This window comes from Sciurus vulgaris (genome assembly GCF_902686455.1).
Source record: "Sciurus vulgaris genome assembly, chromosome: 16".
Taxonomy (NCBI): Eukaryota; Metazoa; Chordata; class Mammalia; order Rodentia; family Sciuridae; genus Sciurus; species Sciurus vulgaris.
In genome coordinates, this window is record NC_136477.1 from 12,988,066 (window position 1) to 13,009,648 (window position 21,583).

The 21,583-nt window shown below is 43.1% G+C and overlaps 2 protein-coding genes across 2 annotated transcripts; one reads left to right on the top strand and one right to left on the bottom strand.

Annotated features, from left to right (window-relative positions):
• Positions 1 to 1,249: 1,249 nt before the first annotated feature.
• Positions 1,250 to 2,218, bottom strand: LOC306647093 (olfactory receptor 7A17-like; the record flags this gene model as incomplete). Its single annotated transcript, XM_079116117.1, has 1 exon — positions 1,250 to 2,218. One exon carries the CDS (start codon positions 2,216 to 2,218, stop codon positions 1,250 to 1,252), a length of 969 nt encoding a protein of 322 aa, XP_078972243.1.
• Positions 2,219 to 20,316: 18,098 nt separating this feature from the next.
• Positions 20,317 to 21,300, top strand: LOC306646834 (olfactory receptor 7A40-like; the record flags this gene model as incomplete). The annotated part of the gene is made up of 1 exon (XM_079115588.1): positions 20,317 to 21,300. The coding sequence occupies one exon, from the start codon at positions 20,317 to 20,319 to the stop codon at positions 21,244 to 21,246; it is 930 nt and encodes a 309-aa protein (XP_078971714.1). The 3' UTR covers positions 21,247 to 21,300.
• Positions 21,301 to 21,583: the final 283 nt, after the last annotated feature.

Consider the following 21,583-nt stretch of genomic DNA (forward strand, 5'->3'; position numbering starts at 1 on the left):
AGCTCTGTTCCCTTTTGTTATTTCAGAGGCTAGCTATTGCTGCAGAACAAGCAGTCCTCAATGCAAATGGTTTAATGAGGCTTTTATCACCAGATGGGACTACCTGATGAGGGGTTCTCTGAGCCTGGCTCAGTAATTGAACATGTTGGCAGGAGAACCTGTGGCTGGAAACCACACGATGGGGCAGGAATTCTGGCTCCCTTGTGAGTCAGCCCTTGATCTTGAGGACTGAAGTTATTTGAGCCTGAAGGACACACATAATGGAGGACATGGGTATTGCTCACTTACTACCTTTCCAGGGCTGGTGGCAAAATTCAGAAACGGGAGGATATTTCATTTAGATCAATGGAAGGATTTGCATTTCTAGGTAGCACTGGACATTGTCAAGCAGAAACAAATAGATGACTCAATAATGCAACATGAAAAGCGCTGACTAATCCTTAGTGAGTAAACCCCAACACATGAACACCAACCTCCCACACCTCAGTGATCCTACTCGCAGTATGAAAATATGTATCTTACATAACAAGACAATACGTAATGCAGACGTTTATCTCATCTTAAAGTCTTTTCTGATTCTGAGGCTAAAGTAATTAAACTGTCATTTCAAGTTTTTCTTTCCGTGTCACAATTCAAGTGGAGACAAGTCTCTGAAAATAAGCTTTGCCAGTGATTGTGGTAGAGCACCTGCCCACCAAACTGAGCAAGAGAGCAGTGTACCAACAGTGAGAGGAAAAACTGATGATCAGCCATGGAGCTCACTGGTCTGTTCGAATCTGCATCATCAGGAAGAGCAGCTGAGATGGAGACTCATGGAGGCAGGAGGCAAGGACAAGTGCAAAACCATGGTTCTGGAATTCCCTCCAGTATAGGATTATACAGGCTGTCTTAATTGTCAAGTGCATTTTTTCATAGGCGAAGTACCACACATGACTGTGTTTTAGTATCAACTAAAGAAAAATTACTGGGTATGACCTGTCATTTAAGAAGAAATGATTTTTCAGAAATGCATGTCATCCATCCCATAAGATAAAAGTGAACTTCCAATATCTCTAATCCAGGATTGAAAATGATGAACTGTTCAGATCTCAGAGGGAGCCAAAAACTTAGCAGGGTGTGCTTTTTAACTTTTGTACAGAAATTGAAATCAAAGAAAAACTCCAGAGAGTGAATAGAAGGAACAATCATAGGATCTAAAATCAGATCAAAATATTGTGATTTTTTTGCACTGAGGCTTTGGGCCCTGAGATCAAAAGCAATTTTTAAGACCCAGGAAAATGGGCCTTTTAATAATTTCTTCCTCAAAGAGTCTTTTCAGAGCGCTCTTGATATCTTTATTCCTCAGACTGTAGATGAAGGGGTTCAGCATGGGGGTGACCACGCTGTACATAACTGAGGCTGTTGCACTTGAGTCTGCATCTTGGACAATAGAAGAATTGAGGTACACTCCCAGGAGTGTGCAATAAAATAAGGAGACCACAGAGAGGTGAGAAGCACAGGTGGAGAAAGCTTTGTACCTGCCCTGCGCTGATGAGATTGCACGGATGGAGGACACTATCTTGGAGTAGGAGTAAAGGATGCCGGCGAGGGGGCCACGTCCCAGCAGCCCAGCTACAAAATATAGCACCATATTGTTTAAGAAAGTGTCAGAACAGGCAAGATAAACCAACTGATTAGTTTCACAGAAAAAATGTGGTATGTCCAAGTCTGTGCAGAAGGATAGTCGCAATGCCATTAAACTTTGTAATAGGGAATGAAGAGCACTCATGATCCAGGACACCCAAACCAGCAATCCACAGAGCCGGTGGTTCATGATGACAGTGTAGTGCAGGGGGTGACAGATGGCCACATACCTGTCATAGGCCATCACGGCCAGGAGGAAGTTGTCCAACCCTACAAATAATTCAAAAAAGCACATCTGGGTGATGCAGCCTGCATAGGTAATGGCCTTGCTCTGTGTCTGGATGTTCACCAGCATCTTTGGGACGGTGGTGGAGGTGAAGCAGATGTCCACAAAGGACAGGTTGGAGAGGAAGAAGTACATGGGTGTGTGCAGGTGGGAGTCTGAGATGGTGGCCAGGATGATGAGCAGGTTCCCCAGCACAGTGACAAGGTACATGGAGAGGAAAAGCCCAAAGAGGAGGGGCTGCAGTTCTGGGTCCTCTGAAAATCCCAGAAGGATGAATTCTGAAACATGTGTAAAATTTTTTGGTTCCATGTGCTATGAAGAGAAAAAATTAAACATGAGTAGTTTTTGTACCTAGCTCCCTTTAGGGTGACCCCAGTGCCATCCTTAGTTAGGAGATTGGTTCCCTAATTAACTGATTTAGGAGTTTCAGTCCTTATGGATTTTCTTCAGCATGGTGTATATTCTACATTTTCAGTGAGCAATTCTTCCATGCCCTTGAGGAAGGACAATGAGTTCTGATCCTGTTCCTGGCATTGGCTGGACCAGGGGCACAGGTGCTGAAAAATAAAAGTGCCTAAATCCAGTCGTGAGAGAGAATGAAGGTAGACAGTCACTAAAAGCAACAACACTAGAAGAGGGTTTCTGAGGTTTTCTCCATGAAGTGACAATACCTGTGGGAGGAGATAGATTTGTACATATAGGAGAACATCACAAATTACTGCACACATACTTATGTTATGTAACTGTTAAAAATAAATGGAGCATTCTCATAATATATGCACATAATATACAGATGGTGTAATTGTTATGAATCAAACATGGGCAGGTAAGAAGGGAAGGAGGTGGAGGTGCTATCCTTATGAGGGTCCAGGTAAGAGAGGTCAAGGGTGATGCTTGAGCAGAGGCCTGCAGGAGAGGAGGGTGCCCTGAGGTGGTCTGCAGAGGCCTGGGCCTGGCAGAAGGGGCGAGTGGCACAGAGACCTGAGGATGGTACTTGCTGCAACATCCAGGTTCTAAAGTGGCAGCCAGAGTGAGCCAGGCAGGTGGAGGAGAGGCCCCGTCTGTGAGTGCTGAGGAAGGAGCTGCCTTCCTGCTGCTGTGGAGATGCCAAGACTCAGGAAGGGCCCTTGTTCTCCTGACTGCTGCTGGAGGCGGCTTTACCGAGGGAGCAGACCCCCGAGGACCTGCACATGCTTTATGTGGATGAGAGGATGAATTCATATGTGAACCCTGGCCACCCCCTCCCCACTTCAATGTCAGAGATGTGCCCTTCACCTCCAAGAGTGTCCCTGGGTTCCTGTCGTATCATTTTGTTGTTTTTCCTCTGACAAGAACACTTACCCTGAGGTCTACATTAATAGCACCTTTTCACATGCACAATATTGTATTGTTAGTGCTGGTTCCACGCTGTCTAGCAGGTGTCTGGACATTAATCTCCATATACAACTTTAACTTTCCACCCAGGAACACAGGCTCACATTCCCTACTCCACACCCTGACACCACCCTTCTCTTCTGTGTGTCTCTGAGTGTGACCATGTTAGAAATCTCATGATGCAGAATCACACATTGTTCTGATTTCAAAGGGGTCCTGTGCACCAAAGTGGACTCCTCCTTGTTTCTTGCTCTTGGTTAGGATCGGGGGCGGGTCTATATTGTAATGGCCTCAGTTTAGCCCGACAAGGACTAAACAAGAAAAGAAAAATTTCAGGTCAATGTGCTTGATGAACATAGAGGCAAAAATCTTCAACGAAATAATTGCAAAATGAGGTCAACAGTGTGTTAAAAGGATCATTCCCAATTTGGAATACATGAGCTGAGGTGCTGATCTAGACTAACTCCATAAAATCCTGCGCCTCTCATGACATTCTCTCACCTGTCCTCAGAGGATTTATCCTCTATAACATACACACATTTATTTCTGTGCAGTCTATATTTGCCATTATAATGTACGGTCCAAACAAGAAGAGAGTCTGCTTGTTCTGTTCATTTTATGTTTTCAAAGGGCATTGATACAGAGAAAATTAAAGAAATTTAGAGTTTCTACACAGATCAATAAATGGTTTCAAAACAAGGTCATTAAATGAAATTGAAAGTTTAAAATAAAATTTCCATCAAAAGAACTAAAACAACAATTATTTAATTCCTTCAACACAAGTCTCTAATTCAAGATTGACAAAAACCTGGAAACAAAATGATAAAACATACTTTTTTTAAAGGAGCAGTGAAAGAAGTGGTATCCAAAGTTATAACTTCACCCTGTAAAAACAAGAATGGATCCAGATATGCTCATGACACCGGACCTAAGGGTAAGAATGATGGAATTGCATAGCCACCATGGTTAAAGCCTGTGCACAGCTCCCGTCCTGAGTTCCTGCCAGGCACCTGGGGCCAGGTGTGTTCTTACATCTTCTCATCTATTCCCAGCGGTAAACCCGGGAGGCCCGGTGCCTATTCCAACTGTGCAGAGAGGGGATCTGGTAGAGGTAATGAAACTCCCGTGTATGAAGCTTGTGCTCATGAGAAAGATGCAGTCAACCTTCACTTGAGTGCTATAGAATACACTCCACAGGAGGGCAGAGGGTGATTGCTGCTCCTAATAATAGAACCAAAACCAAAGGCAGAAAGGGAGTAATAAGGAAAAACAGATAAGTACTGAGATACAGAGTGGTATAATAGGAACTTGATTACTACAGATCATGAAGAAGAACTGTAAACATAAGAAGCAATGGAGGTGTGAGTCAGCACTGTGACCGACTCATAGGTGTGGCCATGTGAAATTCATAAGTTCATAAGTTCCCTCTCAAAATGTTAATACACATATAAAAGAACTAAATGGCAAACAGCAAACTTAGTGAAAATAACTTTCGATTGCTTCTTTGAACTCAGACATAAAGAACCCCAGATCCTATAAAAGCAAAGGATTTCCAGTTGCAAAGAGGGGAAAAAAAAGGTTAACGAGCTAAAAAATGCATTGTTTGTGCAATAAGGAAAGAATTGCAAAATAAATCCCTTTAGTTTCTACTTTGATCTATCAAATAAAACTTATTTTGTTCATGTGAACACCCAGCATGAGAGAAGATTCTGTGAGATGCATGCCTCCTGATGGATTGTTGCAAGGTAGTATTTGTAAGAGCTCATTAGTCTCACCTTTATAATGAATATGGAAATGGGCCCGAATACACTCCAGACTGAAAATTAAAGAAAGAAAAACCCTTGCCTCATTGTGCGCCTGCCACACCTAAGACTCATTTTGCCTAACCTGCTACTGGGGAACTCCCTGGATATATTCTCTTTTATGGAAAATAATTTACACCACTTTTCCACTCTCATCCAACTGGACTCTGTTCCTGTTATATAGTTGTCAAGAGTGAGCTAGGCATTGCAGAGTCTAAGAGAGTCTGCTCATTAATAGGTTAAACAAGTTGCAGAGGAGTTAGTGAGCATGCAGACACACAGCTCTGGGCTGGACTGACTGGGTTCTCAGTGGCCTCAGGTAAATTCTATCAGCTTCAGTTCTGGCTGAACATTTCCAGCAGTACCTACCAGGGTCTTAGACTTACATGGATGGGTCTCTGAGAAGGTCTCCCTGTGGATGTCTGGATTCCTCCCCAGTTGATGGTGGAGATTGAATCTCTGTCCCCAGACAAGACAGCATGAGGAGTGAAGCTCTGACCCCCGAGTCAGACTTAGGACTTCAGAGCAAACCACCACGTCCTGCTCTTCAGCCTGCGATTGCACATTCTGAGGGACAACATCAGGGCATCTACTTGTAGCTCCCTGTCTCTGCTCATTAGGTACAATTCCTCTCACCACTCCATCCCCTGAGCACCTGACTTCCCTGGGGGACATTGGTCTGAGCAGAAAGGAAAATGTTCCTGCTCATTCTGTGTTCCCAAGAGATCAGGGCAATCAGGAATCCAGCCTTCATTTTTCTTTGTCCATAAAATCTACCTTCCAGAGATCTAGACTTCTTACCATTTTTGCCCAATCCTTAGCTATAATTTCCTTCAGGGTCTGAGGTACTTGTCTTTGCTAGATTCCATGGAAATCCCAAGCACTGGCTTGTAGAGGGACACAGTTCCCAATATGTTCAGAAAATTGCTATTCCCTATTCATCAAGGGACAGAACTGTGTTCATTTGTTATAAAGCCATGGTAACTTACCACAATCCTTGGAGTCATGATTTTTTAAACACACACTTAGGAATTTTATGCTTTATGCCTTCATTTATAAAACATTAGGTCATTATTAGAGATATATTTAGATTTTTTTTTGTGTAGGATGGACTGAAGTTAATGTTACAAGTATTGTTTCATTTGATTTTTACAGATGTACACTATATGAGATCAACAGTGTTATGGACTCATTTTACATCTGTACAAATCAGGTCCAGAGAGGCTAAGAGATCTGCCCCCAGGTATGAACTGAATAATAATGGGCTTTCCTCCTGGTGTTCCCAGTTCTCCTGCTCCAGGGCACTGGTCTTCCACCAGGCATGATGGTGGCAGTGGTTGAGGAAGTTTTGGGTTGTTACGTATTGGGATTTGTACTGAACCTAGGGAGTTGAGGCCAGGGATGCAGCTCACTGGCCAGCAAAGTACAGGATGCCACACATAATAGTGTTATTTAGCACAAATGTCCACAGCGGGGAGTTTGAGAAACACTTTCCCAACCAGAATCTTTCCAACTTCAGTGTGAATATGAGTCACTTGGGGATCTTGTCGAAATGCAGGTTGTGATTGGCAGGTTAGAGTGGTCAGAGATTGTACTTTTGAAGGAGCTCCCACTTGGCATTGAGGCTGCCAATCTTGGATGGTGGATCTCTCTTCTTTTATTTAATGGAAAAATTGTGTTTATGGAGTATGACATAATGTTTTCAAGAACACATACATTGTGGAATGACTAAATACAGCTAATTATCAGGTGCATCACTTCACATGACGATAATTTTTGTGGTGGTCCACTCAGCATTTTTAAAGATTCTGTTGCTAACTAGAGTCGCCATGCTGTGGATCTCTTGAACTCTTCCTCCTATCTAGCTGAACCTTGGATGTTTAGCTAACATCTCTCCCACAAACCACATCAGTCCCTGGTGACCACCATTTATTTTACCCTTTTTATTTTTATGAAATTAACATTTTTAGATTCCACATATGAGTGAGATCATGTGGCATTTGTCTTAATCTCCCTAATTTCACTTATATGGGGACATCCACTTCCATCTGTGTTGTCACAATTGAAAGGATTTCTTCCATTTTTATGGTTGAACCATATTCTCCTGAGTATACATATGGTGTTTCCTTTATTCATCCATCCATTATGGACACTTAAGTGTTTATGTCTGGCTATTCTGAATAATGCTACAATTAATATGGAAGTGCAGAAGTATGTGAGATGCTTACTTCATTTCCTTTGGATGAACATTTCCAGTGGTGGAATGGCTGGATCACACAGTGGTTCCATTATGGAGCATGAGGCTCAGCATCAGAGTCAAGTGCATGCATCCTGAGGCCTTCTCCACCATGAATTCCTCCACCACCTCAGATATGATTTTAGGTGGTCAGATGTGGACTCAGTAGCTCAGCTTCTGCCTAAACAAGTTGACATTTGCCTCTTGAATGTTTCCCTGATGATAGGAAATCAAACTTACTGTCCTTGGCTCTTTATATATAAATCTGGTAGATTTCCCCTTTCTACATGGGGTTTCTGTGTGAGCTGAGGCTAAGCTCATAGGAAATGACTTGCCCAGAGTTGATGCTCCACAAATAGCAACCATGTGACCATCGCCTTGCTCCTCATTGGCTCAGGTCACTGTGACATCACAAGGGTTTCCTGGCACAGGAAGTGAGTACAGCATTGACCTGCTCCGGGGAGACAGGGAGTGGTGGTGGAGAGGACATGGTCTCAGGACCCAGGCAGGGAGCTCAGAGTCCACTTACCTTATTCTCCTTGGACTCATGGACACCATCTCTGACCCACTCATGGCTCCAAGTAGGCACAGTAAGGATTTTCAGACTTTTAAAGCTGTTATCCTATGTTCTACTCTTGGGAAAATCTATAAAACTGATGTTTCTTGGTGCATCAAATTATCCTCCCTTACAGGGAGCTATCTATGACTAGCAAAATCAGACTTGGTTGAGCCATCAGACATGGAAACCTGGTTTTCAGGAACTGGCAGTCATGAGAGATTGTTTCAGATAGCCTGAAGTATGTGGTTCCTGTGCAGAGTGGCTCACTGTTGGGAAATTTGCATGTCCTAGATGTGTCATGTGACCCGCTAGAGCAAAATGGCTTCCTTAACTCTACCCCATCCTGTTTCTCACAGAAGTTCCTACCAGTCCCCCTTTGATCTGTACCACTATAAATAAACCAAGATAGGGCTCCATTTCTTGTTAGAGCCAGATCCTAGCATGGCTCAATCCATTATGTCCCCTGCTTCAAAAGATAATTGTCTCTTGTGATTTTGCTACTACATAAGTTTCTTAGCAATTAATTTACAGTCAGACCAACCCTCTGATAGAACCCTTTCCCTCACCCATGCAGGACTTGTGACCAGACCTGAGGTTCCCTTGCTTCTCATCCTTCCTGGTGCATATCCATAGAATATAATTTATAAACTTTTTATGACACCGGAAATATAAACTGTTTTCCTCTTTGATTCTGCCCCATGGAGAGCTCATTTTATGTTTTACAATTAGTTATCTGTCCCACATTTTCTGCAGGAGGACATACAACCCTACCCACTACTGTGGGCCTTGGCCCTGTATTGTCTGACAGGAATGCATATCCCTCCTGTGTGACTTTGGATATGGACAAGTGGGTGGCTAATTTTGGAGTGTCTCCTTGAGTGGGTTGCAGGATGCCCTGAAAACTGGTAAATCTGAACTCTGTGTATCTCTGGTACAGTGTTTCCAGAGAAGATTGGTCGTGGACAGAGTGATGAAGCTTCCCTGAATGTGGACAAAACAGTCTATGTGGGGCCCTGGACTGAACAGAACAGAAGAAGGGGAAGCTCTCTGCTGCCTCTTCCTCTGGAGCTGGTGTGTTCTCTCCTGCTGCTGCTGCTTCTGGTGTGTTCTCTCCTGCTGCTGCTGCTGGACATCTGTCCCCAGTTTCTTAAGCCTTGGCTGCTGCCACTGGCACAAGCAGCCTCTGGGGTCTTGGTATCTCTTATATTGGACTGGCTGCTGCACCATTGGCCTCCCTGGCACTGAGGCCTCTGGCTTCTAGGTCTGAGGCACATGGTTGGCTTCTCTGGGTCTGCACAGCCATTGTGCAAATACTCAGGCACTGTGATCACGAGAGTCGATCTCATATCATCTCCATCTACCATTGTCTACTTTCTCTGGAGAAGCCTAATGCAAAGTGCCCTGCATTAGTTGATAGAATGAGGGCAGACATGACCTGCTCCCTGGGAAGAAGCTGCAGGAGGCTTTGAGATTCTGCCACGTCCTTTTCTTCCTCTATGTAGGAAGGTTGGGCTCCTTTCTGTGGAGCTCTTTCCTCAGCCACACTCCCAGAATGATTATGCACATGGGGCAAAACGCACCTGGGTCAGAGCCACACACCCTGAAGCCCATAGTGAAGGGGCCAAGGCTGTGCTCATGGGAAAGCACTCTAGCTTGGGACTTGGTGTGTTTTCTGCAAAGGAGAGCAACACACTCCTCAGAGGATCTAACGAATGCTTAACAGTTAACCATCACCTGGCTGGACAAGGCAGGACACACACTTCTTTCCATCCACAACCCCAGATGACTTTTATATGGGAATTAAAGACTGGTGGGGAAGACTGGTGGAGGTGGGGATAGACAGAGGTTGGGCAACGGGAAGCAAAACCCAGACGGAGAGAAGGAATTAGGCTTGTGTTCTGCAGCACGGGGTCACCAGATTTCACAGTGACCTACTGTGTAGTTGATGAATGAGGACAGGAGCTCGGAGACTCAACACAAAGCAACAATAAGGATATTGAAACGTTCCTTTTACTATTTGATCCATACATATATTTAAAAAATATTTGATTTACAGATAGGGTCTTGTTGAGTTGCTTATGGACTCACTAAATTGCTGAGGCTGACCTTGAACTTGTGATCCTCCTGCCTCAGCTTTGAGCTGCTGGACTTACAGGCATGTGCCAACACGCCCAGGGCTCCATATATATTGTCTCCATGTATTGAAATACAACACATATACATATGCAATCATTAATTGCTTATCAAAAATTTAATAATGTTTAAGGACATGAAAGGTTAAGTACCCTGATTTGATCAGTGCATATTATACACCCGCATTGAGATATAAAATTGTACCTCATTAAAATAAACATTTGTGTGCTATTCAAAAAGTTTTAAAAAGGTTGAAGTTGATGAAAAGGCTAGGCATCCTGATTCCATAGTTACGTGCTCTCTTCCTGCAGTGACTCACATGCCGTACCCTAAATTTGTTTGATGAGAATATTAATTTATAGAACATTAAGGCTTCAGACTTTAAAGACTTTTTAATTTTGGCCACGGACCCTCTCCTCTCTTCTGAGATAGTTTGTGTATAAATCAATAAGATTGATTTTCAAAACAATTGTGTGTCTAAATGGTGCTCCCAGTGAGCCCATCAGAAGCTCGACCGTGGTAAGTTGAGCCTGAACCCCATGAGCGCTGCAGCTCGGCAGTCACTGGACTGTGGAGAGGGAGTTGGTGACTGGTGACGGAGCAGCTGCCAGGGAGCTGTGGGCGGCAGCTGCTGCTGCTCATATTGAACCCTGAGGAAAAGGTAGACCCCCAAATTCAAAGTAGGATTTCAACTGAAGACATCTCACTTCCCAGAGGTCGGGGTCCATTTGGATGACTTTCTGAGCTCAAATAGTCCTTCTCGTGATCCAAAATTCTGATCCATAGAAATGAAAGGTCATTAAAAAAAAGGAGCAACACTGGGCTTCATCAAAATTTTACAGTTTTGCTCATCAAAAGACCCCACAAGCAAATCTGGGCATGGTGCTCACACCTGTCATCCCGGTTACCCAGGAGGCTGAGGCAGGGGAATCGTGAGTTTAAGGCCAGCCCAGGCAACGCAGAGAGACCATGTCTCAAACAACAGCAACAAAACAAATAAACAACAAAAAACTAAGTAATCACTTCTACAAATCCAAAAGAAGAAAACAATACAAAATGGACAAAAGACTTGTAGACACCCTTTATCATAAAATATTTGAAAGTGGCCCCTAAGCACAGTAAGCAAGCATCTGCATTGGGGTCTAGCCAGGAAAGCTGCAGAGTCAAAGCATGAAGGGCCCTGTTCCATTGCCCTTGGTCACACTTGTCCAGGCACAGGGTCAGTGTTGCTGTCACCATCTGGTCAGCAGGCTGCACAGAAGTCTTCTCAAGGCCCTCTCCATGTCCCTGTTCCTCAGGCTATAGATAAAGGGGTTCAGCATATGAGTGACCAGCATGTACAGGATGGAGGCAAACACCCCTGTCCAGGAGTCGCATGTCTATGTGTTGCTGAGATAGACGCCCAGGCAGGTCCTGTAGAACAGGGAGACAACTGAGAGGTGAGAACCACAGGTGCAGAAGGCTTTATACTTCCCTCCTGTTGTTGAGATCTGCAGGAGAGAAGCCAAAATTTTAGAATAAGAGAAAAGGATTCCAGCAAGAGGAAAAAAGCCCACAATGCCTGTAACCATGTCCACCATGACCCTACTGATGAAGGTATCAGAGCAGCAAAGCTTGAGGACCTCAGGGGTTCATAGGAATAGTGTGGGATTTCCATCTCTGTGCAGAAAGAGGCCTCACTGCACTTCAGCTCTCAGGAAGGGCTCTCAGCATGCCAATGACCAGGTCAGGAGAAGTAACTGGGCACACAGCCTGGGGATCGTGAGGACAGTGTAGGGCAGGGGGCAGCAGATGGCCACAAAGCAGTCACAGGACATCACAGTAAGAAGTAGATTGTCCACGAGTCCAAAAACTGTGAAAAAGCACATCTGGTTGATGCAGCCTGCATAGGTAGTGACCTTGCTCCTTTTCTGGATGTTCACCAGCATCTTTGGGATGGTGGTGGAGGTGAAGCAAATGTCCACAAAGGACAGGTTGGAGAGGAAGAAGGACATGGATGTGCAGGTGGGAGTCTGAGATGGTGGCCAGGATGATGAAAAGTTTCCCATTGATGACCACCAGGTAGAAGGATAGGAACAGCCCAGAGAGAACAGACTGGAACTCTGTCTCCTCAGAAAGTCCTGGAGGAGAAACACTGGACTCCCTGTGTGGGTTTCTGGTTCCATGTAAAGTAAACGTCTCCAGGAGAGAAGCAGCAGCCAGAGGAAGTGAGCAGTCCACAGCCATCAGGAACCTGGCTGCCTGGAGCTTGAACCCAGTGCTCTGAGGAAAGGAAGCATGGGCTTGGTGGTGACTTCTCCGCAGTTGGTCAGATTGGGGCTCCTCAGTGCCACCAAATTCCCCTTTGTTACCACTGCTAACTGGAAAACCCAGACTCAAAACCTAATTTAGTACCAAGAGCTGACTTTACCCAGCCAACTACCTGCTCAGCAGCCTTTTGAATTATCTCAGGGGCCTTTTGAATTACTTTTGAATATCATAGTAATAATTACAATTTTGGTAAAACTTTAAAAGTTGGAACTGTATAATTCCCATAAATGAGGAGAATGCCTCATTTTCTATATGCTTGGTTAATTTTTAATTAAAAAGTATAATAGACCAATCAATGAAGAAATCATCACTAACCAAATCCATCACCCAAAAAGACATCATGCCAGATTAGCAATTCTGAACTGTCAGCTATTTGTAATCTCTATATGTTATTTGGAATTATATGAAAATTAATATAGCTTAGAAGCATTACAGGATAAAGCAGTCATTACTTTTATTAATTAGGACAAATAGAACAAATCACAGACAAATTAACAAATTAGCTATACTCTGTACTTTGTGTACTAAATTCAATGAACAGGTGGCATGTGATCAAGAAAGCAATGAAGATTTCATGCTGGTCACTTATTATAATACAACAAGCAAGAAAAAGATCCTTTAGATATTATAGGATCATGTAATTAGATGCAAAAATTTTCATGGAATTAGCTGAAAAAGCAGAATGAACTTGCTTAAATATGACAAACTAGTTCCCTTGTTTGTCAGGTATAGTCACTCTGACATGGAATCGAGGAATTCACATGAGGCTCATATAGTGACACTACTGCTACCCAATGCTGTTCTGAAGTTTCAAACCAATGCGACCTAGAGAAGAAGAAGCAACTGCAGCTTCACATCTTGTGTAAATGTAAATAGAGCACATCCAGATGCTAATATGGACAAACTCAAATTGATTGGAAAAGTCTACTCAAAAGTCTTTTTGATAAGGCTAAATAATAACACACAAACTTAATTTTCTTCCTTATTTGCAGCAATTGGCAGCTACACGATGCAAAAAAGTTGTATTCAATATTGTTCAAAAATGTTACATCCATAGACCAGGTTTGGCTCATTGAAGGCGAACAGGACAGGATATGAATAGGAAGTCAGATTAATTTGCACTTACCAGTGGCAGCAGCTTTATCAGTCCCTTCTGCTCAATGACAGCATTTTGTCTGCCTAGAAACACACCAGAGGAGAGGGCTGTCAGTTATGCACATGGCAGAAGTCACTGTGGGTGGTTTACATGGTCACTGAATGTGTGAGTGGTGGAGCCAGGTGGCTGTGATGTGCAAAGGCCTGTGGGTGAGCAGGAGACTGGACACCAGGAAAGACATTAGGGCAAGCCAGCATCACCCTGGAGGGCACTAGCAAGGTGGCTCCTGGTGAGAAGGGAGAGGGCTGTGGAACAGGTCAGAGTGAGCAGAGGGTAAGGGAGATGCTCAGAGAGAGGAGCCTGCAGTTAGCCCTGAGGCTTCCTTCTTGGCTAGGCAACTGAAAATTTTTGAAACAACGAAATTTTCCCATTTCCTCACCCCAGACGATGCCCCTGGAGGAGCTGCTTCTCAGTCCTCCTATTTCATTTGCAGAGACCTCACCCTGCGGCTCCTGCTCACTCTGCTCACTCTGCTGTGGTCATGTGCACCTGAGCTTTGTGCGTGGTGGAGGCGGCACCTGGTCCTCACCGTCAGGGGATGGAGCACAGTCCTGTTCATAAGGCAGGAGAGATTTTCCTTCTGTCCTTGGATCAGTGAACTGATGGCATCAAGATGTGTACTGAATTCCAGAACCTGAATTCTCAAAGCTTCTCATCTAATTTTTTTCTAATGTTGTAATCTCTAGGCAATATATATATATATATATATATATATATATATATATATATATATATATATATGTGCCAGGAATCTGGGAACAAAAACTGAGTGGAAAATTTAACTATAGTTACCTATATTATAGTTAACCCTACTGTGCAATAGAACATCAGAATTTTTCCTACTATCTGTCATTTTGTATCTATTGATGAGCCTTCCATCATTTATTTCCCTTTTCTTTCTAGTCTGTGATAACCCCCATTTTGCTTTCCACTTTCATGAGATCAAGTTTTTATAGATTCCAGAAATGAGAGGGATTATGTTACAATAGTAAGGGACTTTAATATACTACTTTTGGATAATCCACACAGAAAATTAGGAAACACTGTACTTCACACTTTTGACTAAATGGACCTATAGACACGCACAGGACATCAGCAAGAGAATACACTTTCTTGTCCAGCACACATTGGTCATTCTCCAGGAGATATCATGTGTTGGGCCACAGACAAATATCAGAAAATTCAAGCAGATTGATGTCATATCCAGTATCTTTTCCAAAGAATGATTATAGGATATCAAAAGGATTATATACCATGATCAAATAGGATTTATATCATACAACTTTTCTCACATGGTGATTCTACATACACAAATCAATAAATGAGACACATCACATCAATGGAATAAAAACCATATGATCATCTCAAAAGACACAGAAAGAGCATTTAATAAAATCTAACCTCCCCACATGATAAAAACTCTCAACAAGTTAGGCATAGGAGGAGCATAGCTCAACACAGTAAAGACTGTATATGACGAACCACAGCAGACGGCTTAGTGAATGGGGATAGGTTGGAAGCTTCTCTGTAAGATGTGGAGGAAGGTGAGGTTGCCCACTCCCACCATTGTTCTTCATCATGGCTCTGGAGGTTCCAATAATAAGGGCATCCAAACAGGACAGGAGAATGTCAGGTTGTCCCATTTGAGGTGGCCTGATTTTTAACATTTTAGTTGTCACATAATTATACATATTCATGGGGTTCAGTGCTAATTTGATATTGTGCACAGCATGCAATAATAAAACCGGCATTACCAGCATTTCCATCATCTTAAACACTTACTTCCTTTTGGGTGAAGGCTGCAAAGTCCTCTCTTCCAAGTTCTCTATAAAATGCATATAAGTTGTTGTAAAACTAATATGAACTTACTGTGCTGTAGAACACCAGAAGATTTTCTGCTTATGAAACTATGTTTTGGTACCTGTTATCCAAGTTTCATGATCTTTTACATAGAAAAACTGGAAGATTTCACTGGGAAAAAATGAAAACTAATAAACACAGGAAAGTTGCAGGCTACGGAGCCAAACTCATACAGAAATCAGCAGTATTTATATACAACAATAATTAACTAGTTGAAATAGAAATGAAGAAAACAATCCCATTTTCAATAGCTCTTTAAACACACAGAAATAAAATAAACCAAGGAAGTAAGAGATTTCTACAATAATTAGAAAACATTGATGAAAGAAATTGATGAAGACATACACAAGAGAAAGATATCCCAAATTCATGGATTGGAAGTATTAATATTGTTAAAATGCCCAATATACATAAGGCAATTAATTCATGGATTCAATGCAATTCCTATCAAAACACCAATAATGTTCTTCATAGAAGTACAGAAAGCAATCTTAAAAGTTTTAAGGAAGCACTAAAATTCCCAAATAATGAAAACGATCCTGAGCATGGAGAACAGAGGTGAAGAAATGGTAACATCTGTCTTCAAAACATACTACAAAGCAATAGTGACAAAACAGTATGGTAGTGGCGAGGACACAGATGACACAATGGAGAGAATAGAGAGCACATTCACAAATCTATAAATTTAAAGCCAACTCATTTCCACAAAGTCGTTAAGAACATACATGGGAGAAAGGATGATGTCTACAAAAAAGTGGAACTGGGAACACTAGATATCTATTTGGAGATGAAAGAAATGGGACCCTTAAGAGAAAAAATGCTTGCTATCGCTGATTATAATGGGGATGCCAATCAAAACTGCAATGGAAACCATCAAACCCCAATTAGAATGAGTATTCTCGAACACATACAAAAATTCTGGTGAGGAGGGGGAGAAAGAGGGATTCTTATACATTGTTGGTGGAATGTAAATTAATACAACCATTATGGGGAACAGTATGGAGATTCCTCAAACACCTAAAGATAAAGATCTGGAAATTCTCCCACCTAGTATAAATCCTAAAGAAAGGAAATGAGTTTGCTGAAGACATGCCTGCATTCCCATGTCTGTTCAGGATTTTCACAATAGCTAAGATATGGGAATCAACCTGAGTGTCCACTTACAGATGAATGGGTAAAAAATGTGGCATATGTACACTTTGTAAAGTTACAGAGTCATAAAAACGAGTGAAATTCTGTCCTTTGCAGTAACATGGATAGATCCAGGATACATTATGCTAATTGAAAGAAACTGGGCATAGAAAGAAAAGTACCACATCTTCTAACTCATAAGTGGAAGCTACAGAAAATTGATTTCATAGAAGTTGACAGTAGAATAGTGGTTATCAGAGTCTAGGATGGGCAGGAGGGAGGGAGATTAGAAAGAAGTGTGTTATTAGGTGCAAAAACATAGTTAATTTTAAATATTTCCAATGCAAATACATCATAAATGTTTGAGATTATGGAAATGCTAATCACCCTGAATAAATCATTATACATTATATACATTTATATAAATAGCACAACATAACCCCCAAATACGTCCAATTCTTCATTCTTTAAAAATAAAATCAAGACTTATAATTGCAGAGATAGAATGTGCACCTTGTTTTGATATTGATGCAAAAGAAATCACCACATTGTAAGTGCCTTAAAGCAACACCCCTGTCTTGCACCCTGCTCTTAGGCATAACATGGCAGCTTTTTTCTGCTCAGTGCTTCTCACACATTGACCAAATCAAAGTATTAGTCAGTCTGTGTTCTCAGTGGGAACTCCAGAGTCTTCGCCAGTCTCATGCAGGAAACAAGCAGAATTCAGTTGCTTGCATTGGTAGGACTGAGCTCCAGTTACTGGAGAAGGCTCACGTTCAGCACCAGGAGCTGTCCTTGGTTGTAGCCACTGGGGCCTCTCCAACATGGCAGCTCACTACTGCAAGGACAGCAGAGCACTCACCCTCTTCAGGACCCCTTCCCTAGTCATTACTGAGGCATTCCCGATCACTGTCTTTCTAGGCTTCCTTTGTTTGCTGTCCCCAACCCATTTTTCCATGTTTGTAAGCCTTATGCCTTTTTCTTTCCCACTGGTGTGAATTCTCACTCATCCACCTTCTTGAGCTCTTTAGCAGCACTTCGTACTAACATCTCAAACCACCTGTCCTATCAAATGATCTATGTATTAGTTCACACCGCAAGGAACTTTTGAGCACCTGCTATGTTCCAGGCCCATGGTTCCTGCCTTTATGGTGGTTCCACTCTACTAAGGACAGAATATTTCTGTGTCCTCTAAAATTCTTACTTTGAGATCATAACACCCAAGGGGTTCAACTGGGCAAATCACTTGGCCATTCTGGACCCATGTGTTTGAATGTAGGGTAAGGTTAACAACAAAGTAGACCACAAAGAATGGGCTTTTGTGGAAACTAAATGAGAGGATCATTATATGCATTGCTAATCACAGGGCAATGCATAAAAGATCCAAATGTCTCTCTTTGAAATATTAAATTTTTTATGAGTGTAAGACCAAATGAGAACATTTAGCTTGTGTTATAAGCATATTTTTTTGTTGTGCAAGGAGTATCATGAAGCCAAGGGTTGTAGTCATTTGATTTTGTATTCAGCAATCACAGTTCATTCATATTTGAAGAGAGGAATAGTGAACTTTTTGGAGATGGAACTGAAGCCCATGGGGATCCATGAGATCTGGTCAAAGTAGGTTTCTCAGTCTTAGACTTCAGAAAAACCTTTGTCGGCCTGGGGTGAGGTGTGGGAGGTTAGCTATATAGAAGGCAGAACAGTGCTTGGAGAAAACTAATAATGACTAATTCACATGGCATTTAATTTGTCATCTTGGGAACAGAGAATCAGCAAGAAATAAATTGCTTTTGGTGTGGATCCATGTCCCACAGGGAGATGATGTCTGAGTGTTGGAATAACAAGAGGGAAATGTGCCTCATGGGCAGACTCAGAGAGAGAAATCTTCCTGCTGTGTCCCTCAGCAGTGTGGAGCCTTGGTCTGTGGAGTGGGCTTCCTCACTCTGGAGCTCTGCATCTGCTTTGGGATCTGAAGCTTGGCCCCTTCCTGCAGTCTCGTGTGGCACATCACTTCAGGGTCCGTGCTCAACCACCCAGGGAGGAATTTGGACTTGCATCCAGAAAACCCATCCAGGTGAGTCTGAGAGCCCAGCAGGTGCTGCAGGAGGTCTTCTGAGAGGCTGGCAGCCAAGAACATGTTCCTCAGCTCACCGAAGTTCATCCACCCTTGTCCAGGGCTGTGAGGTTGCTGTGGTTTGTGGTGGAATTGTTTGGTGAATTGACTGATGTGTTTATTTTTACCATGCTGGAAAGGGAAGTGGACAGTGAGCTCAGCAATGGCAGGTCCTTGTTGAGAATGACGTGATGGCAAAGGAAGCCCTGTGGAAGAGGGAGTGCAGGCTTCATATGTGCACTTATATGTGTCAATTAAAAATTGAAGAAACGCAGCTACTCTAATCAACTCTAATCGAATGGTGCAGGAGACACATGTCTTCTAGTATTTCATTTAAGTATACCCACATTTGTGTTGTTGTTTGGTTGGTTTAAAAATTTTTGTTCTTCTCTTTTGAATATGGACATTTAATCTGTGTGTCAGCACCAAGTAATTGCTATATCTGTCCTTCGAGAAATGTGTCTTGATTTTCCGTTACCTTTGCTGGTGGTTGGAAGGTGACTGGAGTTGGGATGCAGCCAGAAGGAAGCATCTCTTTTGTCCTCCTAGCAACATCTTAGATGCACCTGAGTTCAATGCACTGTTTTATCCTTAGAGTCACTCATGTTTACTGAGTAGAACTTTGTGTTACCTTGAATGCAGAGTTCAAAGTCACCTTTCCATGATGGATCAGTGTGTGGCAGAGTGACAAACCGAAATTTCTGAGGACTAACCCTTCCTTTTGAAGAAAAATAATTTGCTGTTGAGCGCTTGGTGGGTATTTATTTATTTTAAATAGGGGACTGAAGATGGGAAGAACATGGCATTGACCTCAGCCCAGGTTGCCCTGGACTGCAGCTGAGTGAGTGAGTGAGTGTGTGTGTGTGAGCCTGTGTGCTTGTGTTTGACTTTAAGGCTTTTAAGGAAAGGGGACCTGGGCTGAGAGTATTCCAGAAGGTGACTCATGACACAGAACCCCTAGCATAAGCCACTGAGAGAAACAGGGTGGTCCCAATTCACAGAGAACCAGGAGACGCCTCAAGGGGAATCTGTGTTCGTCACCCTGGGACACCAGCTCACGTCCCTCTCCCTCCCCCTTATCCTCCTGCCCCTCCCCTCTGGCTTCCTGGTTGAACTTGAACATCTGAAATGAGAATCCCCTCAGACCCATTGCACTGACCATCCTCCATTCTGCCAGACACACATGGCTGCAGGTAACTCTGTGGCCACCTCCCTGTCTCCCTGGAGGGCTCAACTCAAGTGACACCTCAGGGCTGATCTTGCCTGAAGAAGTAGAAGGAAATGACACTATCAGTGCCCTTTCTCCCTAAGAACTTCAGTGTACCCGTCACACCTGAGCGTGTGAGGATTAGTGCTCTATGTACCTGCATTTGCTCTGACTTCCTTCCATTATTTCTTCCTCATTAGATTCAAGGGACATTCAGTGTCTTGGGAGTGACCTTTCATTGCTGAGTCCATGACTGGATCAACATTGTTATAAAATAATATCCCTCAATAGAAGAAAGAGTTAGTTTTAGTGATTTGAAATAAAGTTTGTGTGGAGGAAAGACTGAGAGTGAGAGAGGAACTCAATATCAGAGAAGGCAAGGAATCCCTTAAAGGAGAAAGGATCATAAACAAAATATAGGAATTAGTCTTGACTGTATACTTCAAAGATAATATTATTTCAGGTTAGTACTGAATAATAATGTCAAATGATTTCTGTGTATTTTTTCACTAGTCACATTTAATATATGGAGCAAGGGAATGAAACACGCATTTCTAAATTTCTTCTGCTGGGAATTTCAGAGGACCCCAAATTGCAACCCTTCCTCTTTGGGCTGTTTCTGTTTATGTACCTGGTCACTGTGCTGGGGAACCTGCTCATCATCCTGGCCACCATCTCAGACTCCCACCTGCACACGCCCATGTACTTCTTCCTCGCCAACCTGTCCTTTGCAGACATCTGCTTCACCACCACCAGCATCCCAAAGATGCTGGTGAACATCCAGACCCAGAGCAAGGTCATTACCTACACAGGCTGCATCATCCAGATATACTTTTTCATATTCTTTGGTGTTTTGGACAACTTCCTCCTGGCGGTGATGGCCTATGACCGTTATGTGGCCATCTGTCACCCCTTGCACTACACGGTCATCATGAACCGCCGGCTCTGTGGACTGCTGGTGCTGGCATGCTGGGCCACCACTGCCCTGAATTCCTTAATAGATATCTTAATGGCAGTGCAGCTGTCCTTCTGCACAGACCTGGAGATCCCACACTTTGTATGTGAACTCAACCAGCTGGTCCTACTTGCCTGTTCTGACACGTTTTCCATTGATATGGTGATGTATTTTGGAGCGGTGTTGCTGGGAGGTGGCCCCCTTGCTGGGGTCCTTTACTCCTACTCCAAGATAGTGTCCTCCATCCGTGCAATCTCTTCAGCTCAGGGCAAGTACAAAGCCTTCTCCACCTGTGCCTCTCACCTCTCTGTGGTCTCCTTGTTCTACTCTACACTCCTGGGGGTGTACCTCAGTTCTTCCATTACCCAGAACTCACAATCGACAGCAAGAGCCTCGGTGATGTACAGCGTGGTCACCCCCATGCTGAACCCCTTCATCTACAGCCTGAGGAATAAGGACCTCACGGGAGCTCTGAGAAGACTTTTCCGAGGGAAACTGTAGAGGAGACATTTTCCAAGTTGTGCCTGTGGACTCAGGACTCAAAGACACTGAACCAGACACTGCAGTTCTTTATCCAGACCATGGAAATAGAGGTTGTGCTTTCTGTGAATTTCCTGCAGTTTCCTTTCTTCTCAACTGCGTTAGTGTTTAAGGATGCTCATGAGGAAGCTCTGTCCTCTCTCTGATATTCAACATTCTCTCCCTTTTCCCAATGTCCTTTCCACCTTAGATCAGAAGCACTTTTCAGATTCCCGGGAGCCTGATACCCTGATGAGTTGCACTGGTCCAGTGGAATAATGACTTTGGTCACCAAGGCTGTTTCCTTTATTTTATGAAG